We start from the raw sequence: 27,226 nt of genomic DNA, 5'->3' as shown, positions 1-27,226 counted from the left end.
AATAATCAATCTCACTTTTACACACAATTTTCATAAGGCAGCCAACATTAACTGTGGATTCTGAGACAAGAACTACGGCTGCAAAACAAGTAAACTCATAGCATCATGTTTTATATGGGAGACTTGCATTTTTGCAATTGTTAAAAAACACATTAAAAGATAACAAGGTTAGTGATGGGAGAGTCAAACTCAGACAATTGGTCCTAGTTAGAGCTGTAAATGGTTGCCAGAAATGTAAATTACTCAAAGAAGTCAAGTGACAAAAGAATCTTAGCTAAATGATTGAACCACCCGATTTCTCCTTACTGACCTGTACTATTCGATACAAGTGGGATACATCTTATGTCCAGATTATACAGGGCTGCAGTGTCGATGCTACCTAGCAGGGATGCTGCTGTGAGGGCGGCATGGGAACGTGACCTGGGCCATCCTATAACTTGACTCACAGTGGAGTTGCTGTTGCATGCAGATCAGGCGTGTTTCCCCCAACCAAGGGCACAAGCTGCTGCATTTTAAATTCCTCTGGAGGGCATATATGTCACCAAACTAAATACATCACATTGATCCAACCCACTCACACCACTGTCCTGGATGCAGCTCACCAGAAGCAAACTTCACACAAATCGCATGGACATGTGATAAAATAGCAGGATATTGGAGGGTAATTTTTGGAGAAATTTCTCGTTAGATAGAGAAGGAGATTGAACCCACACAAATGCTTGCGCTCATGGGGTATATGCATGATCTCCCCAAATCTAGGTGGAGATTCGTAGCCATAGTACTACTTATTGCTAAAGGTAAAGTTGCCCTTAACTTGGGCAGCAAACGAGTGCCAAAGTTGAAGAAATGGCTGTGCAGCATGGCCTACTGCAACATGAACAGCGACACTTATGCGTCACTACGGCCGCCTGCTGCTAGGCCCCTGTATATATGGCAGCCATTTCATGCTTACCTACTATCCATGCAAGGTGCCGGAGATGCTCCATTATCACAGCCTCACATCGATATGGGTACGGGGACAAACAGGAGAACACACTGGCTCTCTGGGCAGCGGTCGGCATCATAGGGCTATTCACTTATGATTTCCATTATGTTGATAATTGGACCGGTTGGAATATCTGATGGCAATGTAGGCCCTGCCAGTTAACCTCGCTGACCTATATGTACAATTACATCATGCTTAACTGTAATTCACTGTGTTGTTGCAGTAATGATCATCGTGAAAATCAAAAAGGAATTATTTTTTTAAATGACAAATCAATCAAAACAAAAGCGAAATTAGGAAAAAAAAACTTGATAAAAATTACAGTTTTACCTCTACTTAATGATTTTCCAACACTCTGCATGTGGTCTTCCTCTCCATCATCTATCAAACCACTGCTGTGCATTGGATGTGAACTCTCTTTCACTTTGAGTGTGCTAGCTGCAGTCAGAGTCCTTTTTTTGGAGGCACTTTTCTCACTTTGTCGAGAAGACATGATGTCCGATTGACGACTTGTTTTTCTAGACACTGCATGGGCAGCAGGGGAAGAGACTCCAGAACCTGCGCGCAAATGTGATAATATAGAAGAGATGATCTTACACCTTTTTTGCATTCATTATACACCCAATAATTAATCTCACCATTACACACAATTTTTCATAAGGCAACCAATATTAACTGTGGATTTGGAGACAAAAAATACACCTGCAAAACGAGTAATCTCATTGCATCAAGGAAGACCTGTACGTTTCTTTAAACTTCCTTAATATTTTCCAGCTCATCCATAACTTTTGAGACAATCTGGTGGACATTGAAATAAGAAAATGTTGTCTCGATGTACTTCTGAATATTCAATAACCCTACTAAGCTGACAATGTACGTTGGTGTGGAGAACAACAAGTGTATACAATGACCTGAATACATATGATACTGCTACATAGAGACATTCAACAAACAAGTAGAAGCTCTAAACCCAAGAGTGATGCTATATACACTGTGGATGTGATATGAAGCAGCTTAGACAGCAGAGGATAGACATGGTATGTGGTTGAGCCACCATGTTTTGAACCCACAGTTCAGTGGTTCCCAAACTGTGCGCCGCGGCACCCCGGGGCGCCACCAATGCCAGCCAGGGGCACCACTGTCACATTTGCTGAGAAGAATCCATTAGGTCCTAAACTTAGGGGAATCCAAAGTACTGTAGTTCAAAATCCGCCAGCGTTTGTTGATTATATTGATCACTTGGTTATAGGGTGTGTTTTAAGTGGTTATTCAGATTGTGTCTTTCCTCTTTTTGCTTCGGTGGTCTTACCTCCAATAAAGCATCCTTGTCTGTCAATAACTTGAGTTGCGTAACTCCTTTTCACCATAATCCTCAGCTTATTGTTGGAAATCCTTGTTTCAGTTCTACCTCTTGTGAAAAGATGTTGAGGTCCAGGAATATCCGTTTCTTGTTTGATATGGTGTTTGTGAATTTCAAAAAATGTTTTGGTAGTTCAGCCAAGTTAGAAATTGGTGTGCTGTCTCTTCATTGCTGTTCCTTATGACCAGGACGTCGTCAATGTAGCGTTTCCATAAACGGATGTGGGACAGAAAAGGGTTACCAGGACTTAGAATCTTGTGTTTCTCTAACTGTTGTATGTATAGTCCCACTATACTTGGGGCGAATGTGCTCCACATGCTGGTCCCATGTTTCTGGAGGTAAATAGTGTCTTTAAAAAAAAAAACATTATTAGTTAGGGCCCACTTACAGCAACCCAACACAATGTCCAGTGGGGTTTGATATTCCCATTCGATTCCAAACAGTACATCCTCAATGATGTGTAATGTTTCAACATGTGAGAGGCTGGTGTACAAGCTTTCCATGTCCAAACCCATCAGAAATTCAGTTTCTGGTTCAAAAGGTCTGTCTTGTAGAAGTCTGAGGACATCCTTAGTGTCCTTCAGGTAGGTATCTGTCTTCTGGTTTATTGGTCGCAAAAAGGCATCAGCAAATTTTGACAGCGGTTCCAGGATGGACCCTATGCCTGATACAATTAGTCGTCCAGGTGGGTGGGTGAGGTTCTTGTGAATCTTTAGTATTGTGTAAAAGTACGATGTCACTGGAAATGTGTTTATTATGAAGTCTTGTTTTTGTGAGTTCCAGTTGTGAGCAAGTGGTCCTTCAATCATGCTTGTGATATGTACTCGTAGGGCTTCTGTCGGGTCTTCTCTCAAAGGCTCATAATTCCTATCATCATTCAGGAGTCTCATACACTCTTGGGGGTATGCTTCTGCTGACTGGATAACTATAGCTCCGCCTTTGTCAGCAGGTTTTACGACTAAGTCTCTGTTGTTAGCCGATTCCTTTGCTTGTTTTTGGTCCTTTGTAGTATTGTGTAACACTCTGGTGACTTCTGGATTGATTTCCTCTAAATCCTTCAGCACTGCCTTCTTTAACGCCATAATCTACACTGGTAGGGTAGCATTAGGAGGGGTGAAAGTAGACTTTAGCCGTAACCCTGTAACGTCTTGTACAGAGGTATGTGGTTCCTTGTTGGCAAAATATGCCCTTAGTTTCAATTTCCTGATGAATTCGTTAACTTCTATGCATAGTTTGAACTCGTCCATCTTCTCTTTGGGTACGAAGGCTAATCCTTTTTCCAGGATTTCCATCTATGCGTGAGATAGGAAGTGGTCCGTCAGGTTTACCCTAGACTACTCGTTTGCTGGTTGTTGCCTGGTTGTTCAGAGCACTGATCATGCTCCTGATTTCAACTCCGTTTTGTTCCTTGCCTGCTGCCCAATGTACTTGGCTCCTCTACGAAGTTCACCCCTCCTGGGACCCTGGCGTGACCCTAAAAAAGGATTTTATGTGTAGTATTGATAATCACGGTGGGTCGTGTTCCAATGGTTGAAAGGTACAGATAGGCCTTGTGCTACTGGCGGGCCACAGAAAAAAGGTACAGGGTACATTTGAGGTCCTTGGTTGGGACCCCATCCTCTTGTCCCGTGTAAATTCATACTTCTTCCCTGGTCTCTTCTGCCTTGGTAGCTTACTGCACTATTTTTGCTGGGGTCAGAGCTGTTTGAGCCTGTGTCCGATGTGTCACTGATGGTGAGGAAGTCCTGATATCCGCCAGATGGAACATAATCGTCTCAAATGTAGGGGTACACTCTTTCACTGCTGAACCTGCTAGTGTCTCTTCAATTTTGTAAATTTAAACTGCTTCAGAGTCACTTCAAAACTGTTCATCATTTGATTTAGTTCTTCTAATCTCTTCTTCGGGGAGCTAACTGACTGGTAGCTTTTCAGACGTACTTCTATCGTCTGTATTTCAGTTTTCAATTCCTGGGAGATGTGAGTGGCTGTTTTGATTATTAGGAAAAGCCAATCCTGTGTACAGTGCCAGGAAATTAGTGCTCAATCCTTTTTGAATGTTTTATCATCCTGGAAGATGAATGCGTCATTTATGACTATGAGACCCTGTGGGTCTGCATTAGCCCTCAGATATTCCATCACCTTTAGTCCACGTAGAGCATTTTTCATCTGGGTTCTCCTTAGTGCAGTCAATTCATCCAAATCAGTGCTGTCTGTGTTTAGTTTAGGGCTGCTCAGGGCTTCGTAGGGGGTGTTTGTGGGCAGAATTCTTTCCACTTCTTCATTTGAAAAAGTGAGGCCCATGATCTCAGTCTTGAGTGTGAGATCTATTTCTTATTTACAGAAATAAGGAGAAAGAAATTTCCATGGGAGTGCTACCCATTAAAATGAAAATTACTCCCACAGCTGTGCACTGTCTAAATTACTAATCAAACAAATAGGGGAGAAAGAGGTCAGGTTCGCTGTGGACTCAGCCTCCTGTCTTACATGACTAACTAAAGAAAGTCCACCCCTACTTCAAAAATAACTATCCTTCCAGTAGTTTTCTTTCTATTTAAGGGAAACAATAAGTTTTCTTAAAATATCCCTCACCCACCAAAAGGTCCCTTAGTGTCCTGCTTCATCATCGGGTTCTTCCTGCTCCGGGACGGTGCGTGCTACAACCGCCAAAGACGTGGGAGCACTTCCTAAGGTGTGGGCTATATAGTGATGTGAGCGCAGAAGGGTCAAGAAAAGGTGGGTTAAAAACTATCTAGCTACGTGGAACCTAACTTTTATTAAATCATGTAGCTCAATGGTTCCCAAAGTGTGCGCCGGGGCTCCCCTGTGCGCCATTAGAACATTGTTCTGAATAAGATTTAATGCGCAAAGCTTGTAAATTAACTATTTGCAGGCCCGAGTAACCCATTTGGCAGTGTCATGTGCGGGAGTTACGGAATCCCCACCTATCTGTGTCTGCATCATGGTTTGGCCGAGTGCGTAACATGCTTCAATGTAATATAGAGTCTTCACTTTAACGGAACTGCTTCTTGTTTCCCGTGCTGATAGATTTTCACATTGATTGGTGTCAGGGTACATTCGCCCAAACGGGAATGTCCGACTATGTTTCCGAGCGCTGGCGGTCACCAGACGACTCCCAAAGAGCCCATTTGCCTACAACCACTGACCGATTTGGAGGGACCCTCAGCTGAATCTGCAGCATCAGCCAAAACCGCATCCTACACCCGGCCACCTCTGGTGGGGTACTTCTTGTGCTGGCCATAGGGACCTTCAGTGCTGTTCCCAACCACTGGAGCGTTTGTTTTACCAACCTAGTAGCCTGCTCGCCCGTAAATCCAGTTCTGTTGTCCCAAGACTAAGGGAGTATCCTGAATATTAGTGTAATCTGTACTGAGCTTGCAAACGCATTATCTCCTTTTTCCTTCCCGTGAACCAGCCTAGTACCTAGAGATACCTGGCTGCATAAGAAAAGTAACTGAAAAGTAATGCAGACTATTTGCAAATACAAAGTAATTATTCTGTAACCAAACGATTGCAGTCCACTGCACTCAAACTGTATTTAACTGCATTATTCTTGCAAAGTATATTTATACTACCTGTACCAGGCGTGGCTTGGTTCTAGAAAATAAAGTACCACTAAACAATATTTTTATACAAATGAGTTTAAGTTCATTCTTTGAGTGTGTGAAATAATTTCTTGACTGAGTTTGTACAATAAATGCTTAGCACTACCCTCTGATAAAGCCTTACTGATCGCCCACACTACCACAAACAGAGAGTAAGGAATTATCTACTTTTATCTCTGCCTACCTTTGGGGTTCCACTGGACTCTGTGCACACTATTCCTTACTTTGGTATAGTAAATACAGAGCCAGGTTCCTACAACTAATGCCTACTGCATTCCCCAAGAAGTAAGTTTTATCCAGGCAAGCAGGAACAACATACTTTGCTGCATCTTATGAGCCCTGAATGGTTTGATCTAAAGAGGCCGTTAATTTCTCAGAAACAGACGGAAAGATATTTTGAGTCATGTCCCAAAGGATGTACATATATCGGCCCAATAGACAGACTGCCTTGACAGATCTCAAAGTCCAACTAGCAGAGGAAAACATTTGCTTTCCGAGTGCCTCAATCCTTTTCTACTCTGTCCATAGGGGTCGTAGGTAATGCATTAGGGTATACTTTGCTGGTGGTTGTCTGGACCATCAAACTCTCAAGGGTAGGGTGCTGTGTAACCAAGTACGGGTCGTCCTGCGCCAACCTATGAAGCAGGCCACATGCATGTTTCCTGTGGGCAAGAGCAAGGCTTCATCCAAGTACTGATAACACTGAATCAGGATTTCATTAAATGGAAATAGGGGCTCCGATGAAGCGGTCCCCGGGTGCAAAACCTCAATAAGGGCGTAAAGTCTTGACTTCCAGTTAAGATAGCTTTAGATCCAGGGCCTCAGTTGTATGCCTAGTCACCACTAAAATGGATGTGCTTTCTTCTTACGGGGTCCAAGTGCACACAACACCTCATGCCTGAGGTATCCAGCCCACTGGCAAGTCCATGTAGATGTCATCATCATCATAGTGTTGGGGAAAGTACTCCCCATCAACACCACTGCCATCATCAGGTTGATCAGAGTTCAAACCAAAAAGGCGATAAAATCTCTGAGGAAGGCCTTGTAGAAGAGAGAAAGTTTTGACAGAATTGGAGCATACTGGGTCCGGGTGCGCAGCAATGGAATAAAGATGCGACCTCAGGCAGGTTTGAGGCAGATTCGGCTCAAGGTAATACACCAGAGTCAGCAGGGGATTGGCCTCCGATAACACCAGGATTGAAGTCAGTAAAAAGGGACTGGTCTATCTTGGAGGTGGAGTGGAATTGACACCATGATTAATGCGGAACCAAAGGTGGGCTTGAGGGGCACAGACCGTGTGGATGACAGATTTGCAGACGGTAAGCTGACTTGAGGCCCCTGGGTCCCAAAGGCAAGCCAGAGGTAGCTTGTAAAGTGTCCAAAATATATAACATGGCCAACTTAAAGGCCTTTACCTACTGCAGCGTTCCCGGTAGTTCAGGAAATTCGGGGTGCACCGGGACTAGCTGACGAATCAGCTCTGCAATCACGAGTGAGAGTGGTTGGAACCTTGACATCCTCCGGACTTCTCTTTAAACAGAGAGTGGGGGGCGTGGCCAAGATGGCGGCTTAGTTGGACGTGATCTTCGGAGGCTCCCCGTCCCGGACCTCCACGCCCTACCTAATTTGCTGACCGCCCTGCAGCCGGACCAAGAGGTTGGAGGCCGGAAGTGGGGGAAGCACACGTGCGGCGGCTGAAGTCCCTGGCGAGCTGACCGGCAAGATGAGAGAGCCGGCAAGCGGGGCCGCGCTGGGAAGGGAAAGCAGCAGCCCGTCTCCCTCCTTGTAGAGAGGCCCGAGGGGTCCGCGACGACGCTACCGGACCGGGAGAGGTCGTCGTAGCTGGCCAAGGCGACTGAGGTGGTCCACAAGAGGTGTGGGCCGGATCTGCCCCGAAGGTCCGAGCGGGAGGCCCGTGCAAGGCGTCGCCGGGTGGCCCAGCCAGAATCAACAGGAAAGGCCCCGGCTGCGGCCTTGCCGTCGGAGGTAAGGAAACTCTGGACGGTGTGCACAGCCCGACCCCCGCCCTGAGGAGGCGCCTAGGGGGACTGCGAAGCCACTGCCGCCCGAGAGGGGTCACCGGAGCTGCCCAGGACAATTAAGGAGGTCCCGAGTAGACGAAGGCCGGCTCTGCCCCGGGGCTTCGGGTGAGCGGTGTGGGGAAGGAGACGCCGGGGGGCCTGGCAGGAGACATCAGGAGAGGCCCCGGCTGCGGCCTGGCCGACAGGGGAGTGAAGGCCCCGGAAAGTAAGAGCTAGTAAGGGCAGGGCCTGCAGACAGGAGGCACTTCTACCCTGGGCAGAGCGTGAGACGGAGCTTGCATCGACAGGGGGACCGGGAGAAGGCACGCGGAGGCTCTGGCCTGAGTGGAGGAGGGGCCGGGCAGATCGACGAGAAGAAGGACGTGAGGCCCAGACGGGGGCCTGGCAATTACAGGCGACCCGGCCTTTACCACCGGGCACACCGAAAGGACCGGCCCCCCTTGGGAACTCCTTGCCGCCGAGTAGAGAGGGCATACACCGGGCTGGCAGGGGAAACTGGTGGCACCGGGGTCTGGTGTCGGGGTACCAGAGCCTGAGACGGGTTCGCAACCACTACACAACGAGGCTTTGAGGCTGGAGGCCGAGGAGAGCAGGCCCTGGAAAGGAGCGGGAGATCGGGGGCACAGTCGGGTCCCCCCAGCAGTGACTGCGGTCCGGGCCTGAAACGGGGCCCGACAAACGCAGGGGGGCCCCCCCAGAGGAGCCACTGATCAAGGAACCGGAGCCTGAGGCGACGAGCGCTTGGACGACGCACTGCGAGTCGTGGTCCCCGATCCCTGAGGCAGAACGACCACCTGAAGCCATAGCGAGACTGGGAGCGCCAGGGGGCCACAAGGGATACCATCGGTTGGGGGGTCTGGGGGCAATACGCCACTGACGGCTCACTGCGTGATCTGGCCGTTCTAGGCTCCTGACCCCAGTGCTGGCCCAAGCGGATCGATTGGTCTCCAACAAGCAGGCGGAGAGGCAAGGTGGTGGAAGGGCCGATTAAGAGAGAGAAAATGGCGGCCGCCAATCGCAAGGGGAATCGCACCATCACGGTCTTACTGTCGAAGGGAAACTCCAAAGCTGAAAAAAGTCCGGACAAAACGGTTCAAGGACCCCCCCCTAAGGGGACTGACCGTGAGGGAGGAGAAGCCCCGGCGACCAAGGCCTTCATGGAGGCACTCTTCGCCTCCCTTAAGGAGGACATTCAGTCCCTCCGACAGGACATGGCGAGATTTTGATGAACTTGGGGAGCGAGTGGCGGCAAACGAGCTCTCAGGTCAAGCCAGAAGCGAAGAAGTGGAATTCCTAAGACAGGAAATTGTCCGGCTTAATGAGCAGCAGACTGACCTCCAGTCCCACACGGAGGACCTCGAAAATCGTTCCAGGCGGAACAACATTCGGGTTCGAAATGTGCCCTCCTCTGCAGAGGGGGGAGATGTTGCAAGCTATCTACAAGGACTATTCCGGACAGTGCTTGATGAAGGAGATGATTTCGAGATCCGCATTGATAGAGCTCATTGAGTGGGTCCGACACGTAGGTCCCGGGGTCCTCCCCCGACATTCTGGCCTTTCTACCCGATTACCCTCTAAAGGAGCGCATCCTGAAGGCGGCGTGTCTCAAACAGCCCATTCAGTATCAAGGCCAAGCTCTGGAACTTTTCGAAGATCTTTCGGCGATCACGTTACACAAGAGGAGATCCTTCAAGCCAGCAACCACGTTTCTCCGCAACGAAGGGGTCCAGTACTCCTGGGGACACCCCTTTCGACTGATCTTCTGATGGAATGGATCCCTCCACCAATTGCGCTCCATGAGAGACACTTGCTCAGTACTGGGAATTCCATACGAGGAGAACCGACTAGGAGACGACCAAAATGGAGGCTCTTCGGGGTCCCTACCCAAATCCTCTCAAGCAACGAGCGACGGCAGGCAGAAGGTTCGACGCGGCCGACCTTCGAAGAAACCACTCAAGCCGGACCAAAAGACGATGGAACAGGAAAAGGCAGCAGCAATACAGGAGGTTTCCAAGGACACGGGGGCAGGCTCCTGAGAACTGAGGAGGGGGTCGTACACAGATAAGTATGGCACTAGGGATGGGGAACGGGGCGGGGGGTCTCGAGCCGTCGAGCCGCCACTGCCAACTACCTCTTGCAAGTACTCTCTGACTGCAGTTCCGAACTGGTGTTATTGGGGCCTAAGTCATGGTCCGAGAACTCCGTCTCATGTTGGGGAATGTTGTTACCTTATCCTGTTGAGAGGGGTTACGGGGGGGGGGGGTTAAGTGGTGTTGATATGGTGCAACGGTACTCCCGGGGCCCTCTACTGGCTGTGGCTCAGGGGGTTGGGGGGGGGGGCTCCAACAGTGGAGCATTGATGGAGTGGAGGGGGGGATCGATCTTGGCAACAAAACTGTGAGGGGTCTGCATTGCGGGCTGGGCAAGATGGAGGAAGGAGCGCCCCAAGACGGGAGCGAGGGGCATAGGAGGGCAAATATAGAGGAGATGACAGGTTTGATTTAAAATGCCTGTTACGATCAGAACCTGGAATGTTAAGGGACTTAACTCCCCGCAGAAGCGCCAGAAAGTTTGGAGATATGTGATAGATCAACACTTAGATATTGTAGCACTGCAGGAAACACATCTCCTGAAGGCGGAAGACCACCGACTTAAGCACAAGAAATACCCCCTTATATATAAAGCCTCTGCATCCACTAAACAGAAAGGAGTAGCGCTGCTCTTCAGTTTGGCTGCTCAGTTCCAGCCTATGTGCACTCAGGGCGACAAAGAGGGGAGATGGCTGATGGTCAAGGGTAGTTTGAAGGGTAAATTGTGCACTTTTGTGTCGGTCTATGCCCCCAATACTGGCCAAAATAATTTTTTACTTACGCTACTGAGTAAAGTGACAGACTTTGCAGAGGGTCCTACTTTCCTCTTGGGAGATTTCAACTTGGTCTGGCACCCTACTCTGGATAGTACACACACTAGACGATCTGGCATGGGCACCTTCCCAGACACTATTCAGACGCTTATTGGGGACATGGGGCTTCTGGACACCTGGCGAGTAGCGCACCCAGCCACCCGTGACTATTCCTTCTATTCCCATGTACATCAGACCTACTCAAGGCTAGATTACATCTTTTTTAGTCAATCCCTGCAGGGCAACTTACAGGACGCAAAGATTCTCACCATCTCCGTATCCGACCATGGGATGTACACAATTTGTTTAACCTGGCTTGGCAGCGCCCCGAAACCTGCACGTTGGTACTTCCCAGAAGCATTAACAAGGGACAGGGAATCATGTGCGCAGCTGAGGGAGGCTATTAGGGAGTTCTTCTCCTTTAACGCCCTGGAGGAGACCTCAGAATACAATACCTGGGACACGTTCAAAGCGGTTTTTAGGGGTAAATGCATTGCACTCAACTCAGCTCTTAACAGACAGCGCGCTAAAGAAAGGGAAAGCTTGGAGCAGGAGCTGATGACGGCCGAGCAGACCCACAAGCAGACACCTACCAGGCAGTCACTACGCACACTCACGGCACTTAGAGGCAAACTGCGCGCCATCTATAACAATACAGCAGAGTTAACCCTCCTCAAGCTGCGCAGTCTATCTTATACCCAGGGTAACAAGGTGGGGAAACATCTGGCCAGACAACTAAAGGATAAAAGAGAGAGGGAATATATAGGGGGAATACAAGATAGGACGGGGACCATGCTCCAGAGAGACGAGGACAAGGCAGACCTCTTCGGGACGTTCTATGAATCTTTATACACGGCGGATGCTCCCGACACTGAACATCAACTCGCTTTTCTGAGGGACTTACCAGTCCCACAGGTTTCCCCGGAGTGGAACGAAGTCCTCAAGGCCCCCATTACCCTAGAAGAAGTCCAATTAGCTATCAAATCACTCAAGGCCCACAAGGCGCCAGGAACAGATGGGTACACTGCAGTCTTTTATAAGACAGTTGGGTCCGAGGTCGCGCTCCACCTGGTCCGACTCTTCAACCGTATGGCCACGGACGGCAATTCTGCAGCCTCCATGGCCGAGGCGGTGATCTCAGTGATCCCCAAGCCGGGCAAGGACCCTTGCCACTGTGCCTCCTACAGGCCTATTGCCCTCCTTAACGTAGATGCAAAACTATACTCCTCCATACTGGCCAAGAGACTGTGCGACCTTATGCCACTTCTCATCCACCCCGATCAGTCCGGCCATCAAGGGACGACAAACGCATGACAACACCAGGCGCATTGCCCATTTAATAGAGAAGGCCAACAAATTTAAAATTCCTGCAGTGTTAATCGGCCTTGACGCCGAAAAAGCGTTTGACCGCGTAGATTGGAGTTTCCTGTGGTCCACGCTGACGAGGTTTGGTTTCTCCCCCCAATTTATTACAATGCTCCAGGCCAACTATCGACACCCAAGCTCTAAAGTCTCAGTCAATGGGGTGCAGTCAGCCTCCTTTAGCCACTCGAGAGAGACTAGACAGGGTTGTCCTCTGTCCCCCCTACTCTTCGCCTTCAGCATAGAGCCCCTAGCTATAGCGGTAAGCGAACATCAAGGGATAGAGGGTCTACCTTTCTCCGGAGAAGCCCACAAAATCTCGCTTTTCGCGGATAATGTCCTCCTCTCACTATCCAACCCGTTGGGTTCCCTCCCATATTTACAAGACGTGCTTACCTCCTTTGAAAAAGCGGCAGGTTTCAGGGTCAACCTGGACAAGTCCTACATTCTTATACATCGATGATGTTCTCTGTATCTGGAAAGGTAACAAACAACAACTAGTCACATTTCATGACTGGTTGAACTCTAGAAACCCGAATATTCAATTTACGATGGAGTCCAGCAGTGAGTCTATTCCCTTCTTAGACATCACCATTTACGTGGATAAGGATCATCTCCAGACGACGCTCTTCAGAAAACCCACAGAGCGTAACTCCTTATTGCAGTATGGGAGTCACCACCCAAGAGGCTTAAAAGACAACCTACCTGTGGGACAATTCCTAAGGATCAGGAGAAATTGCTCCTCTAGAGCAAATTACATCAAAGAATCAGAAATCCTCAATGACCGTCTCATTGCACGTGGATATCCAACTAGAATGGTCAGACGTGCAAGAAAGAGAGCGTGGTACAATCCACGAGAGAGTTTACTGAATCCTGCACTGCCCACTCAAACTGAATGTGAACGCATCATCTGTGTTACAACTTTCTCCACGCGAAGTAATGAGGTGAAACAGGTCATTAATAAAAATTGGCATCTGGTGGCAGATGAGATCAGACAAACAAATCTTCCGCTTCATTCATTCAAAAAAGCGAAAAGCATACGTGACATGGTGGTCCATTCCTATCTGGAACCAGACAGTCATCCGACTATAACAACATTATGGAATATTCCTCCCCTGGTGGGTCATTTCCGATGCGGTAATTGTACTGCTTGTGACACTACTGTTCAAACCAAGACATTCACCCATGGCGGACGAACATATACATTGAGACATCACACGAACTGTAACTCCTGTAGTGTGATCTACATCATCAAATGCCCATGTGAGTATATATACGTGGGGCAAACACAACAGAAGATCAAAGCCCGCATTTCGTCACACTGCAGTAGGTTGCGTTGCAAGGTATTAGGTGCCCCTCTAGTAGATCATTGGTTGAAGGCTGGTCACGTGGTGCCTGACCTTAAATGGTGGGTGGTTGAAAAAGTATCTTTGGGCACTAGAGGTGGCAACCTTCAGGTAGCCCTTAACACACGGGAATCCAAATGGATGTCCCTTCTGGACTCCATAAAAAATGGTCTAAATGAACAAGACAGCAGTTTAGCACAGTTAGCTGCACTCGGTTAAACCACTCATGAACACATATAGTCACATGTTCTCCATTAGTGAACCAATCATGGACACATATTGTCATATGCTTTCCATGTTTCACATTTAGCCCTTCAAGAATGATTTGCAATTTTGTGGGAGATATGTGTTTTCAAAATGCGGTAACTGACTCATCTACACTCTCATGTTTGAGAAGTGCATGAATCAGTAGTTTTTAACCATTGAATGTCACCTGTGTAACTACTTTTTTCCATTAACAAACTAACGATGTATGCATATGCATAAGACGATTTGCCATTTTCCCCATGTCACTGTTTTGTCCAAATGTAATAACTCAAGGTTTTGCTGAATGTTTTTGAATAATGTTTTTCGTCTTGCTCGCCTACACCCTCGTGTTGCAGAGGTGCGCGAGTATTTATGACATAATCATTTTTTCAAAAAAACTAACAAGCAATTTCTGTGGGTAAACAAAGAATTCCTGATTGCGCAAGCCCTATGAGCCGGTCTTCCTTAAACAGCAAACTTTCCGATTGCGCAACTTTTAGAAGTAACTCTTCTATGTCCCATAAGTCGTTTACCTGTAGACTCCTCCCCTAAACTCCGCGAAGCAGACTTGCGGAGTTCCGCGGGATGTACACGGACGGCGGTGGCTAGCTCCAGCACCCACAGGTAATCTACGCCCTACGTGAACCACTGTGCGTTCTACAATTGGATATGCACTGATCAGTGCAGGGTCACGTCTGACTCTGATATCCGTCACCCTTAATTTTCCGTAGGACGGTGTTTTCCCGACAAACAAGACCCCAGAATCGACCCTGCTAAATCACCCGGAGTAAGGTGTTGCTGCACGGATCATTGCTACGGCGTGTAAGTGTGGCTTTATCTCTTACCATTAACGCCGTTTTAAATCATTTCCTGGCTTTTAAATGGATATCTCTGAATTTCCCCAGGCACAGTCGATAGGCGTCCTTTTTCCTGAAACCGTTCCGCTTCTTGATTAATCCTGATCCCCTAGTACATCCCGAAGACAACAGAAGGATTGTCACAGACGATCATGAATGGTATGTAATTAGGCGTGATTTCTCACCCTTGTGGCACCATGGCGGGGTAAACTTCCATGTGGCCCGTTGCAACCTGTGCTTTTTCTCTTCTTTAGTAATGAGAGCTTGAATAAGAAGCAAGCGCCCGAGATACAGATCCATGGTGACGAATAAGGCCACTTATTTTCTTTCTTTTAAGTAAGTCCACATGCCTCTAGGAGTAAATATCAACGCTAATTTTGTAGATTTATCACTAATTGCAACGTTCCACTTGCAGTTCATTGAAACTACGTGTTCCAAGAAATCTCACCCAATAGTTGACTACAGTTTGGGTTGACACTAGGAATTCTCACCAATCGGCTGATTGGTAGACTAATTAAGTGAGTGTGTTTTTATTATCTCTGACAAGTCTAATTGTTCATCTGTTAGTTCTTTTTCCCCTCCTCTGTGTTCTAGTGAATTTATATCACATGAGTATGAACAAGATTTTGGCTGTTCTTACTATAATTTCTTCCACACTTAGAGGCTGCTTTGGCCCTAAGCCCATGGTAAATCGCGTTTACTCTGTGCACATGAATGATGGCTTCATTAATAGTGCTCTGATCTAGTGTTTTAACTTCACAGATACTACTGCCCCCCCTTCCCTCTCTCGTCCTTTCTGTCCTGATGAAGACCCCGTTAAAGGACCTAACTTAGCCTACGGCCAGGGGTCGAAACGTCGACGGCTCTTTTCTACCTACAAAGACCTCCGGCATTTGTCCTTTAAATAATACTAATGCTCATGTGTGACCGTTGAAGGTCTTTTTGCATTAACTCGTTACTGAATGCCTTAATTCTTCAGGCGATTGTGTCAAATTTGTTTTGATTCATATGTTTATCATTCACGATTATATCTATTGTAATCACGCTATGTCTTTTTGACTTTACCCTGCCTTGAGCACACCCCTTCCCTCACTTCCCTTCCCTCCTCTCCCCCGACTTTTGGGGTTTTCCTAAAATTGAATTATGAATGTATTGTTAATTGTATGGTACTGGGTATTGGTAAATAAACTACAATACCTCTATTGAGTAATTTTGATTCTTTGTCCATAGAATTGATAAAGTAATAATTTCTAGTGTATGGTGTACATAACACTTCCTCCTTGCGGGGACCCCTCTCCACACATACTACATAGCGCCCAGGTCCCCGCGACTGCATGGGTTCAACCCCCCCTTTGTGTAACGCATTTAATAGAGAAGGCCAACAAATTTAAAATTCCTGCAGTGTTAATCGGCCTTGACGCCGAAAAAGCGTTTGACCGCGTAGATTGGAGTTTCCTGTGGTCCACGCTGACGAGGTTTGGTTTCTCCCCCCAATTTATTACAATGCTCCAGGCCAACTATCGACACCCAAGCTCTAAAGTCTCAGTCAATGGGGTGCAGTCAGCCTCCTTTAGCCACTCGAGAGAGACTAGACAGGGTTGTCCTCTGTCCCCCCTACTCTTCGCCTTCAGCATAGAGCCCCTAGCTATAGCGGTAAGCGAACATCAAGGGATAGAGGGTCTACCTTTCTCCGGAGAAGCCCACAAAATCTCGCTTTTCGCGGATAATGTCCTCCTCTCACTATCCAACCCGTTGGGTTCCCTCCCATATTTACAAGACGTGCTTACCTCCTTTGAAAAAGCGGCAGGTTTCAGGGTCAACCTGGACAAGTCCTACATTCTTAACCTAACCCTTTCACAGGCGGAAGCCTCACAGCTCCGAGCGCTCTCGCCGCTGGACTGGGCACCCTCTTCCATACAATACCTAGGGGTCCAGCTGACTCCCAAGGTCGAGCAACTGTATGCAGCCAATTTTCCCGCAATCCTCACCCGCATCCAAAAAGAACTGGTACGTTGGAAGCCGCTTTTTCTCTCTTGGCTGGGTCGCATTCATGCTATCAAGATGACCCTCTTACCCAAACTGCTCTATTTATTCCAGGCGCTCCCAATAGATTTGGAGGAGGATTTCTTTGCACGTCTAAAATCAATGATCCTGAAGTTTGTGTGGCAGGGTGGACAGGCACGTTTCTCATTTTACATGCAACAATGTCCACAAAGGGAAGGGGGAGCTGGTCTCCCCGATCTTCGCCTGTACTATAAAGCGGCCCAACTGCGCATCCTGGTTGAGTGGGCACAAATGGAATCGGAGAAACACCGGCTCCACATGGACCGCAGCGTAGCAGAGGGAGTTGGGGGGAGGAGGGTAGGGAGGGAAAGTTGAGGGGCATGGGTTTGTTAATGTTGGATTCGAGGTAAAAAAGTCCACCTTCAGGTATCCTTGAGCTCTGGGGAATCAACACTAGCGGAACGTGCTCGCTGGTAATTGGTGGAGCTTTAGAGCTGGGAGACCACTTTGTGTTTAAGGGTTCTTGAGACGCACCATTGCTCTTGTAGACTATCCCTTCTAGGTCCAACTGGGACTCACTCATGACCTCCCAAGCACAGAACATTACGACTTAAGGAGGTCAGTCCAGCAGTGATTCAGGACCTTGAGAAGTATTGACCCCTCAGCTTGCCTATGTTGTAAATGTTGAGCTCAACGTCTCGTAGGGCCCCTGCGTGGGCTTGTTGGCGAATTGTGCCCTGAATCTTTAGCTGTGGACAACAATAAAATCTGCTTGACAAAAAAAAACAGAGAGTGGTGGGATGGAGCAGAGTCCTGCTACAACTACTTACCTTTTCTCTTAGACTTGGACTTATCAAATGATTTCAACTCAGACGAGAAACTGTTGTGGGAGCAGTGTAATGGGGCCCTTGACTTGGAGAGGCGCTTATTCAAAACCCTTGACTTCTTTCAGTGGTCTGTGACATCCAGATCCACAGCATGATCCTTGATTGCCTTCAGGTACATGAGGTTGCATTCTTCACATGACTTAGTGTTGTGACCCAAGCCTTAACACTAGAGCCAAACGTTGTGTGGGTCCGGCACCAACATCTGTGTCCTACTGTCATGGCATAGTTTGAACCCAGTAGTCCTCGGTGGAGACATCTTTCCCTTGCACACTGGAAAGAAATTGGATTCATTTGTCAACCAACGAAATGGAGTCGAGCTCCGGATCCGCATACGAAGGGGCAGAAATAAAGGAACTGAATTCAGTGGGAAAGGGTGCCACTTATATGCAGCTACGCTCTGTCTCTTCCAGGGAGGAACAAAGCCAATGTGGAGCCGAATAATCAACAAATGGCGTCTGGGAGCACTGCTATGAAACCTTTCTGATCCAGTCTGGAACAAAGCCAATGTGGAGCCTGTGAGAAGTTACTGCAAACAAAACAGGTGATGGACCGAATGTGGATCAATGTCACACATTCATCCCAGTCCAAAGATCTGGGCCCAAATCCATCGTTACTTTGCACTCCACACCACCCTGGGTTAGACAATGGCGATATGCAAATCAGCTCTGACCCTGTGCCCCATGGGAACAGTCCAGTCCGAACTACAAAAGCCATGTCCTTCCCAGAACGGAATCAAGCATCCGAGGACCGGACCGGTTTCGAGGTAACACCTCTCATCAGCCCGGCTAGCTTGACTCCAGTGGTGTGGAGTGCCTGGGACCCACGTCTGGGCATCCCCAGCGCACCCATGGCAGCAACTGCAAACAAAACAGGTGATGGACCGAATGTGGATCAATGTCACACATTCATCCCAGTCCAAAGATCTGGGCCCAAATCCATCGTTACTTTGCACTCCACACCACCCTGGGTTAGACAATGGCGATATGCAAATCAGCTCTGACCCTGTGCCCCATGGGAACAGTCCAGTCCGAACTACAAAAGCCATGTCCTTCCCAGAACGGAATCAAGCATCTGAGGACCGGACCGGTTTCGAGGTAACACCTCTCATCAGCCCGGCTAGCTTGACTCCAGTGGTGTGGAGTGCCTGGGACCCACGTCTGGGCATCCCCAGCGCACCCATGGCAGCCTGTGAGAAGTTAGCCTGGCATATGATGTCCACTAGTTCTAGTGGGCACCTTGCACCAGTCTAATCAACCCTTATTGATCTTGGTTGTAAAGTCAACCTTAGAGAACGCTATTCTAGTGGAGGCATGGACCAGCAGTCAATAGGTTAAAACTTCAGAGAGCATGTGAAGCCAGTTGTTTTACAAATTATAATCCCTTGAATACCAAATGAAAGGACACCACACAAGGTATATATCAAATATATATGTATTTATTCTAAACACAACCCCTTTGCACTCTTTGAGAGTCAGAGGTAAAAGTACATCACAAGTTACTCAATTAGCATACGATAAGTTGCACATATACAGTTATGCCCTAGGGGCCTCACGAACCATATACTACAAAAGTGGTATAAGAACAATGTGGTAGTTAGAAAGCAGGCCTAGGGCCTGTAGTATCGCTGGGGCTACACTGAGCAACCAAAGGTTAGGAAGTAGGAGTCCCACGGGAGACGCGTGCAGTGTCTAAACACAGTCGCGAGTTACCATTGACTTATAATGGGAAACAAAGAAGTTACAAAGTTACTGTTTAAGGACACTTCCGGATGGACTAGGATTGAACCCTTTTAAACTAGGACCCACGGGAGCACCGGAGTACTCGTGTTACCTCATCCAGGGAAGCCAGGTGCATAGGTGTCTTTTCGTGTCGGGTTTCGTCATCGTTTTCTATGGAGATCTGCAAGGAAGTCCTGCAGGCGACCAGAGGAAAAGTGTTCGGGTGGATCGGTGGTGTGAAGAACCTGAAAGCAGAGGGGACAGAGTCTGGGTCACTAGCCAGTGACCCGGAAGGAACCAGGCAATGTTGCGTGCTTGAAGGTAAAGAAGGTGAGTTTGTCTCTTCAGCCACGAGGTCCAGGAGGCATCGACGATAAACGATGACCATGCGCTGGATTCGAACTGTCCCACGAAGGATCAAGTTGACTGCGGTGTTGGTATTCGGATTGGACCCAACAAGCCTTGGCAACCCCAACCCACGCAGGATGTCGAGATTGGCTCTGTTGCAGACCAGCAAGGTCTGTGGCGCTTCTTCTTTTAAGGGAAGCTGGAGCAAGCCTGGAGCAACCAGGATGCAAATGCTACTTACCAGTATGCATCTGTTCTTGGCATGTAGGGCTGCTGACATTCATATCTGTGCATAGATCGCCGCCTAGTGTTGGGTCCGGATGATTGCACATTGTTGTCCTGGAAGAGTCTTCGAAGTATCACGAGATAGGTGGCTCCTCCCCTGGACTACAGTGCGCATGGGCATCGCCTCCATCCCCAGATTGTTTTTAGCCATTGACAGAGATGGAGTGAAGTATGTGAGTGATGACCATGCTATGAGCATATATATATATATATGAATGAATACTGCAGCTGCTACAGGCGCCGGGGAGGAGGGTGGGCGATATGAATGTCAGCAGCCCTACATGCCAAGAACAGATGCATACTGGTAAGTAGCATTTGCAGTTCGAGGCATGTGGGCTGCTGAATTCATATCTGTGCATAGAATACATAGCAGTCCCTCCATTAGCGGCGGCTGCCCGTGCCAGCTGCAGCAGTCTGAAAAAGTGTCTTGAGAACAGCCTGACCAACAGCTGCCTGCTGTTTGGAGTGCACGTCTACACAGTAATGTTTAGTGAAAGTATGTGTGGTAGACCATGTGGCTGCTCTACAGATATCTTCTAAGGGAATGTTACCTAGGAAAGCCATAGAGGCCCCCAACTTCCTGGTGGAGTGGGCCCTTGGTGGGATAGTGAGAGTGCGCTTAGCTTTAGCGTAACAGATTTGAATGCATTTCACGATCCACCTAGCGATCCCAGCTTTGGAGATAGCGTTTCCCTTGTGGTGTGTGGCAAAAGCAACGAAAAGCTGCTTGGTTTTGCGAAAATCTTTTGTCCTGTCTACATAGTACATCAAGGCTCTCTTAACGTCAAGGGTGTGGAGCATCCGCTCCGCCAGCGTCTCTGGGTTTTGGAAAAACACCGGCAACTCAATTGTTTGGTTTATATGGAATTGAGATACAACCTTGGGTAAGAATTTAGGGTTAGTGCGGAGCACAACCCTGTTAGCATGTACCTGGAAGAAAGGTTCTTGGATGGTGAGCGCCTGCAGCTCGCTAACCCTCCGTAGCGATGTAATTGCTACTAAGAACGCGACCTTCCAAGTTAGAAACTGAAGCTCACAAGAGTGCAGTGGCTCGAAGGGAGGACCCATCAGTCTTGTAAGAACCACATTGAGGTTCCATTCTGGAGCTGGTGGTGTCCTTGGTGGGATGACTCTCTTGAGTCCTTCCAAAAAAGCCTTGATAGCAGGGACTTTAAAGAGTGACAGGTGTTGCCTATTCTGGAGGTATGCTGCCATAGCAGACAGGTGAATGCGGATGGAAGAGTACGCCAAATTGCATTGATACAGGTGGAACAGGTAACAAATGATGTTCTGAATGGAAGCATCTAGCGGGTCAATATTGTGGTTAACACAGTAGATGACAAACCTCTTCCATTTAGCCGCATAACAAGCTCTAGTAGTGGGCTTCCTTGCCTCCCGAATGATGTTCATGCAATCGGGAGGAAGATTGAGGTAGCCAAACTCTAGGACTTCAGGAGCCAGATCGCCAGGTTGAGCTGTTGCGGGTCTGGGTGCTGAATGTCGCCATGGCTCTGCGTCAGAAGGCTGGGAGTGAGATGAAGCCTTTGATGCGGTACCACGGAGAGTTCTAGAAACGTGGTGTACCATGGTTGGCGAGCCCACGTTGGAGCAACCAGGATGAGAGTCATCGAGTGCTGCCTGAGCTTGCGTGCCACCAGCGGTATCAGAGGTGCTGGGGGAAAAGCGTACGCAAATCTGCCTGACCAGTTCATCCACATCGCATTGCCCTGTGATTGCGGGTGTGGGAACCTGGCGGCGAAGCTTTGGCATTTTGCGTTCTCCTTTGTGGCGAACAGGTCTATCTCTGGATGACCCCACTTTTGGAAGTACGGTTGGAGTACTGATGGATGTATCTCCCACTCGTGCATTTGATGGCTGTGCCTGCTGAGCAGATCCGCCATCTGATTGTCCTTGCCCGGAAGATGCTCTGCCATGAGGAAGATGTTCCTCTGAATGGCCCACTTCCACATGCTCTGAGCCAGATGAGACAGCTGTGGAGAGTGTGTACCTCCCTGCTTCTGAATGTAGTACATGGCCGTCATGTTGTCCGTCCGGATCAACACGACTTTGTTGCACAGATGTACTTTGAACGCCTTTAAGGCCATGAAGATTGCCATCAGTTCCAACACATTGATGTGCATCTTCCTTTGCTGTAGTGTCCATAGTCCCTGCACTGTGTATTGGAGTACATGCGCTCCCCATCCTTGGAGAGAGGCGTCCGTTGTCAGGATAATCTGTGGCACAGGCCCTTGGAATGGTCGGCCCTTGCAAAGGTTTTGTGGATTCCACCAATGCAGAGAGTTGTATGCCCGACCGCTCACAAACACTAGGTCTGTCAGTTGCCCATGAGCCTGAGTCCACTGACGTGCTAGGCACTCCTGAAGCGGACGCATATGTAGTCTCGCGTGCGGGACAATGGAGATGCAGGAGGCCATCATGCCTATCAACTGCATGAACACCTTCGCTGGAAGCGAGTGCTGAGGTCTGAATCGTTGGATCAGCGTCTGGATACTGGCGATTCTCACTGAATTTGGCTGCGCAGTGGCTGCCAGAGTGTTGATGGTCGCGCCCAGATACTGTCGCACGTGGGCGGGCTGGAGATGGGACTTTGGGTAGTTCAGAGAGAATCCCAGATCGTGCAGGAGATGAATGGTGCGGGACACGTGGTCGACGCACTGTTGTTCTGTTCTTGCTTGAATGAGCCAGTCGTCCAGGTAAGGGTAGACGTTAACGTTCTGGCGACGGAGATGCGCCGCCACAGTCGCTAGGCACTTCGTAAATACCCTTGGCGCCGTGGTGACCCCGAACGGCAGAACCCTGAACTGGTAATGCTTGTCTTGAATCGTGAATCTGAGATACTTCCTGTGGGAAGGATGCAGGGGGATATGAAAATATGCATCTTTCAGATCCAGTGTAGCCAGGAAGTCCCCCTGCTGAAGCAGAGGGAGTACTTGCTGTAACGTGAGCATATGGAAGTGCTCCGAGAGAATGTACCAGTTGAGGGGCCTGAGGTCCAGGATGGGCCTGAGGGATCCGTCCTTTTTGGGGATTAGAAAATACAGGGAGTAAACCCCTGTTCCCCTTTCTTGCAATGGAACGAGCTCTGTTGCCCCTTTTTGCAGCATGACTAGAACTTCCTGCTGCAACAAGTGCAAGTGCTCGCCGGACATAGGACGGCTCCTTGGGGGTATGTTTGGTGGAATGGAAGTAAGTTCCAGACAGTAACCGTACTGGATAAGAGACTTGACCCACCTGTCCGTGGTGATGGATTTCCACGCGGGCAGGAACTGCTGGAGTCTCCCCCCGACCGGTGTTGTATGGTCGGGGGGCAGTGACAAGACGTCACTGCTTGTTGGCGGTGGTGGACATGGAGCTGTTGTTTCCACGTCCCCTGCCCTTGACGTTATTGCCTCTGTAGCCACCTCTACCCTTGTTGGTGTATGAGGTTTGGTTGTTACTTTTATAATACTGAGTGGACTGCGATGCCTGACCCCTTGAGGTGCCTCTGGAATTGGAGCGGCGAAAGGAACCACTCCGAAACTGCTGGGACTGGAGGGCCCCCATAGACTTGGCAGTGTCTGTATCTTTTTTCATTTTTTCCAGCGTCGCATCCACCTCTGGGCCGAACAGGTGGTCAGGATTAACTGTTTGGTTCAGTATTGTTGTTTGAATATCGGGCTTGAACCCTGAAATTCTAAGCCAAGCATGCCGTCTAAGCAACACACTAGTGTTGATTGCCCTGGAGGCTGTATCGGCCACATCCAGCGCACATTTTATGGATGCGTTCGTGATGAGCTTTCCTTCCTGAATCAACATTTCTCCTGCCTCCTTGTACTGGTCAGGCAAGTGTTGCAGTAGTGATTCTAAGGTGTCATAATGAGCCCTATCATAGCGTGCAAGTAGGGCCTGTGTGTTTGAGATCCTCCAAATATTAGCTGCCTGTGCAGCAATCCGTTTCCCTGAGGCCTCAAATATCTTGGACTCTTTGTCTGGGGGAGGAGCGTCACCAGTGGTCTGCGAGTTCGCCCTCTTCCTAGCGTTGGATACAACCAACGAGTCCAGTGGCAAGTGTCCCTTGATGTATGTTGGATCCGAGGGCGGTGCCTTATATTTCTTGTCAATGCGAGGGTTGATGACACGCGCCCGGGTGGGCTCCTTGAAGACCTTCGTTGCGTGTTTTTGCACCCCCTTAAGCATTGGCAGCGTTTTGACTGACTTTTCAGCCACTGAGAAAGTGTCAAATAAAAAGTCGACATCCACAGGGTCTGAGTGCAACTCGACATCGTGGTTAGCCGCAGCACTCTCGATTAGAGCGTTGAAGGCCGCCGAGTCCTCCGTCGGTGATGTCTTGGCCGCAAAAAGCTGCGTGTCCTGGCCCGACTGCGGGTCCTCTGGGTCGCCTCCGGCCGACCACGGTTCGTGCTCCTCCTCCGGATCCGCGTAAGCCGGATAGTTGTACTCGACGTCCTCATCGGCAGCATCGCCTGCGGTGGAACGCGTTGGCGAGTGTTCTAGGGCTTGTGGAGACATAGGCTCTATCGGGGCCGAAGTCCCCGCAGAGTCCCTCTTATTCTTGAGAGGGATCCGAAAATGTTCCAACACCGGCTCCGTGGTGATTTTTCTCTTGAGGAGAGACAGTTTCCCCGTATTGGCGTCGATGATGACCTCTCGACGCTCCTCTTCAGCAAGTGGCTGGAGCCGAAGCTTCGACAACACTAAGGCTGCTTTTGGTGTCAAAACCTCCTTCGAGGGCTCGCCATGTTTCGGCGCGAAAGCCTTCGGCGTCGACTTTGGCGGCAGGGTAAAGCGGATAGGCGTTTGCGCCTTCGCAGGCTTAGGCGTGTGCTTAGGCGCCACGGTGTCCGAATCGGGAACCACATCGTCCTTCCGTATCCGCTGCAGGGATTCCGCTACCTTCTTCGTTAAGGCTGGAGAGGGCTTGACCGGCTCGAGCGATCTCCCCGAGTCGGGAGTCGGTTCGATGACAGGCACCTTCTTCGGGGCCGACCCCTCACGCACCTTGTCCCTTAGGGCCGGCGCCGGCTGAGCCCGGGTCGCGTCGTCGCCCTGACGCTTCTTTGGAGCCGTCTTCGGGTCCTCGACCCCAACCATCTTCGGCGCCGACGCAGCCGCGTCGGTCGACTTCGCCTTCGGCGTCGACCCCGAGGGCTTCGGGTCGGCCATTTTGGCGTGGCTCTTCAAGTCGGCCATCTTGAATTGCTTGGAAGTTGACGCCTCCAGAGCCTTCTGCACCAGCGCAACTTTCACTTTCGGTTTCGAGACCGAGGGAGTGTGACCCGATGGCTTCACTTTCGTTTTCTTGAACGGGAGTGGCGCCTCAGAAATGTCCGCGACCGGGCCCGGAGGCGGGGCTGTCGGACTTATAATGAGGTCTTGGGTAAGGCCCGAAGGCGATCCCTCGACCCGGGCCGCATGAAGGGGATTGACCCCTGAGTCTTGTTGGGGATGCTCCTCCTCCGAGCTATCCCCCACGGTGGCAATAGCCCGATCGTCGTCCCCTACCTCGTCGCCGGCTTCGTCAAAGTCCTCATCACCCGCGTCGTAGGAATCCCCCTCGGACGCGGGACTAGAGTCCGAAACTTGTTCGGCGTTGTCGTCTCCAACAGATTCTTCGAATATGTTGTCTGGTGGGGGCGCCTGGGTAGCCGATAACTTGGCCTGAAGTCTAGTGGCTCGCCGAATCTTGAGAGTTTTCTTGCACCGGAATTTCGAACACGCCACACAGCTGTCTTTGTCATGGTCCGGTGACAAACATTTGTTGCACACAGGGTGCACGTCGAGGTGTGGATATTTGGAGTTACACACTGGACACCTCTTGAACGGAGTCCGCTCCATAGCTGTAGCGTAGAGTAGGCCCGTCCGCGCCGAGAGCACGCGGAAGGGTAGCAAGAGTTCGGAGCTGAGAGTCAGACAAGAAACCCGAACGAGACTATACCGACGCTCAGCCTAAAGACCTTTTGGTCTCGAGTAGAAAAGTTGAACAACTATCGATTCCGACAGAGGGAACCGAAACACATCCGAACCCAATGGCGGAAAAAAACAATCTGGGGATGGAGGCGATGCCCATGCGCACTGTAGTCCAGGGGAGGAGCCACCTATCTCGTGATACTTCGAAGACTCTTCCAGGACAACAATGTGCAATCATCCGGACCCAACACTAGGCGGCGATCTATGCACAGATATGAATTCAGCAGCCCACATGCCTCGAACTCACAAGTTAGATTCAAGATGGCGTCTTTAGGGGGCTCACTAGCCAACGGGCAAGGAACCGGGAAGACGCGTCGAGCACAAATGTAAAGGCGGGGACCACGGGTCACTCGCGGAGTGTGGGGGCCTGAGCTTCAGTTCAAATGATGCTCGGGCTGGGGCTTCTCGTACCCCAATGCACAACTTACTGAGGCTTCAGAAAAGGAGTGCAGGTAGCAAAATGCAGGATGTCTAAGATGTCCGGTCCCACGTCTCTCGTGTCCGCCACAGGTGTCAGCTTTGCTGTGGATGTGGGTCGGGGTCAGAGAAGTCTGGAAGTCCAGTTCTTGAGTCGCAGAGTCTTCGGGTGTCGGCGGGAGCCTTGAAACTGCAGACCGGCAAAGTTGCTGATGGTGCCTGTTTGAAAAGGGTGGTCACTCCTTGACCACAAGGGAGATGTCTTCCGTCTTCTAGTCAGAATAGAATGTCAAAGGTTCAAGAGTTCTGTATCAAAGTTCCTTTCCAGGATAATCTGAAGTCCTGGGGGCACAGCTCCTATACTTATACTAAGGATGGGGGCTGGATTACCTGCCTAGGTCCCTCGTATGGGTGTACCTGAGAAGGGGGTGGTTACACCCCTTCCCCTTTGTCCAGTTTCACACCAGAGCTGGGGCTGGAGTGCCCCAGCAACTGGTTTGAACCGGGCTATGCATGGAGCACCTTGTGTGCCCCAGGCAGTGCCTAGATGCATTCCCTGAATGCAGCCCTCCCTGTCCCAATACACAAAAGCCCTGTCTGGGGAGGTGCTGGCACCTACCTGGACAGGAAACCTATTGTCCAGGCCGCCCTTGCTGGAGTTTCCCCCAGCAACAGGAGGTCAGACTTGTGTCTGTGGCAGCAGCATCCATTTTGTGATGTTGAGGCTCTGTTTAACTTTAACTTAGTAAAGCAGTAACATACATGTCTTTTCCCTCTAGAAGGGTGGAATGCTACCCCCGCCGCCAGAATTGGCAGGGGGTAGTATTCCAAAGTGTTTGACACCTTACACGACATG

At 49.5% G+C, this 27,226-nt stretch overlaps 1 protein-coding gene across 2 annotated transcripts in view; it reads right to left on the bottom strand.

Annotated features, from left to right (window-relative positions):
* The window catches only part of CENPT (centromere protein T), a 1,372,670-nt gene that overhangs the window by 315,256 nt on the left and 1,030,188 nt on the right, over nt 1-27,226 (bottom strand). For both annotated transcript variants that reach the window (XM_086945259.1, XM_086945260.1), the window contains one exon: nt 1,316-1,543. In XM_086945259.1, the coding sequence (XP_086801385.1) occupies nt 1,316-1,543 (228 nt within the window). The remainder of the gene's footprint in view (nt 1-1,315; nt 1,544-27,226) is intronic.

The sequence above is a fragment of the Lissotriton vulgaris genome, chromosome 12 (assembly GCF_964263255.1).
Source record: "Lissotriton vulgaris chromosome 12, aLisVul1.2, whole genome shotgun sequence".
Classification (NCBI taxonomy): domain Eukaryota; kingdom Metazoa; phylum Chordata; class Amphibia; order Caudata; family Salamandridae; genus Lissotriton; species Lissotriton vulgaris.
Note: the sequence above shows the minus strand (reverse complement) of the source record. Positions and strands in the feature narration are given on the sequence as shown.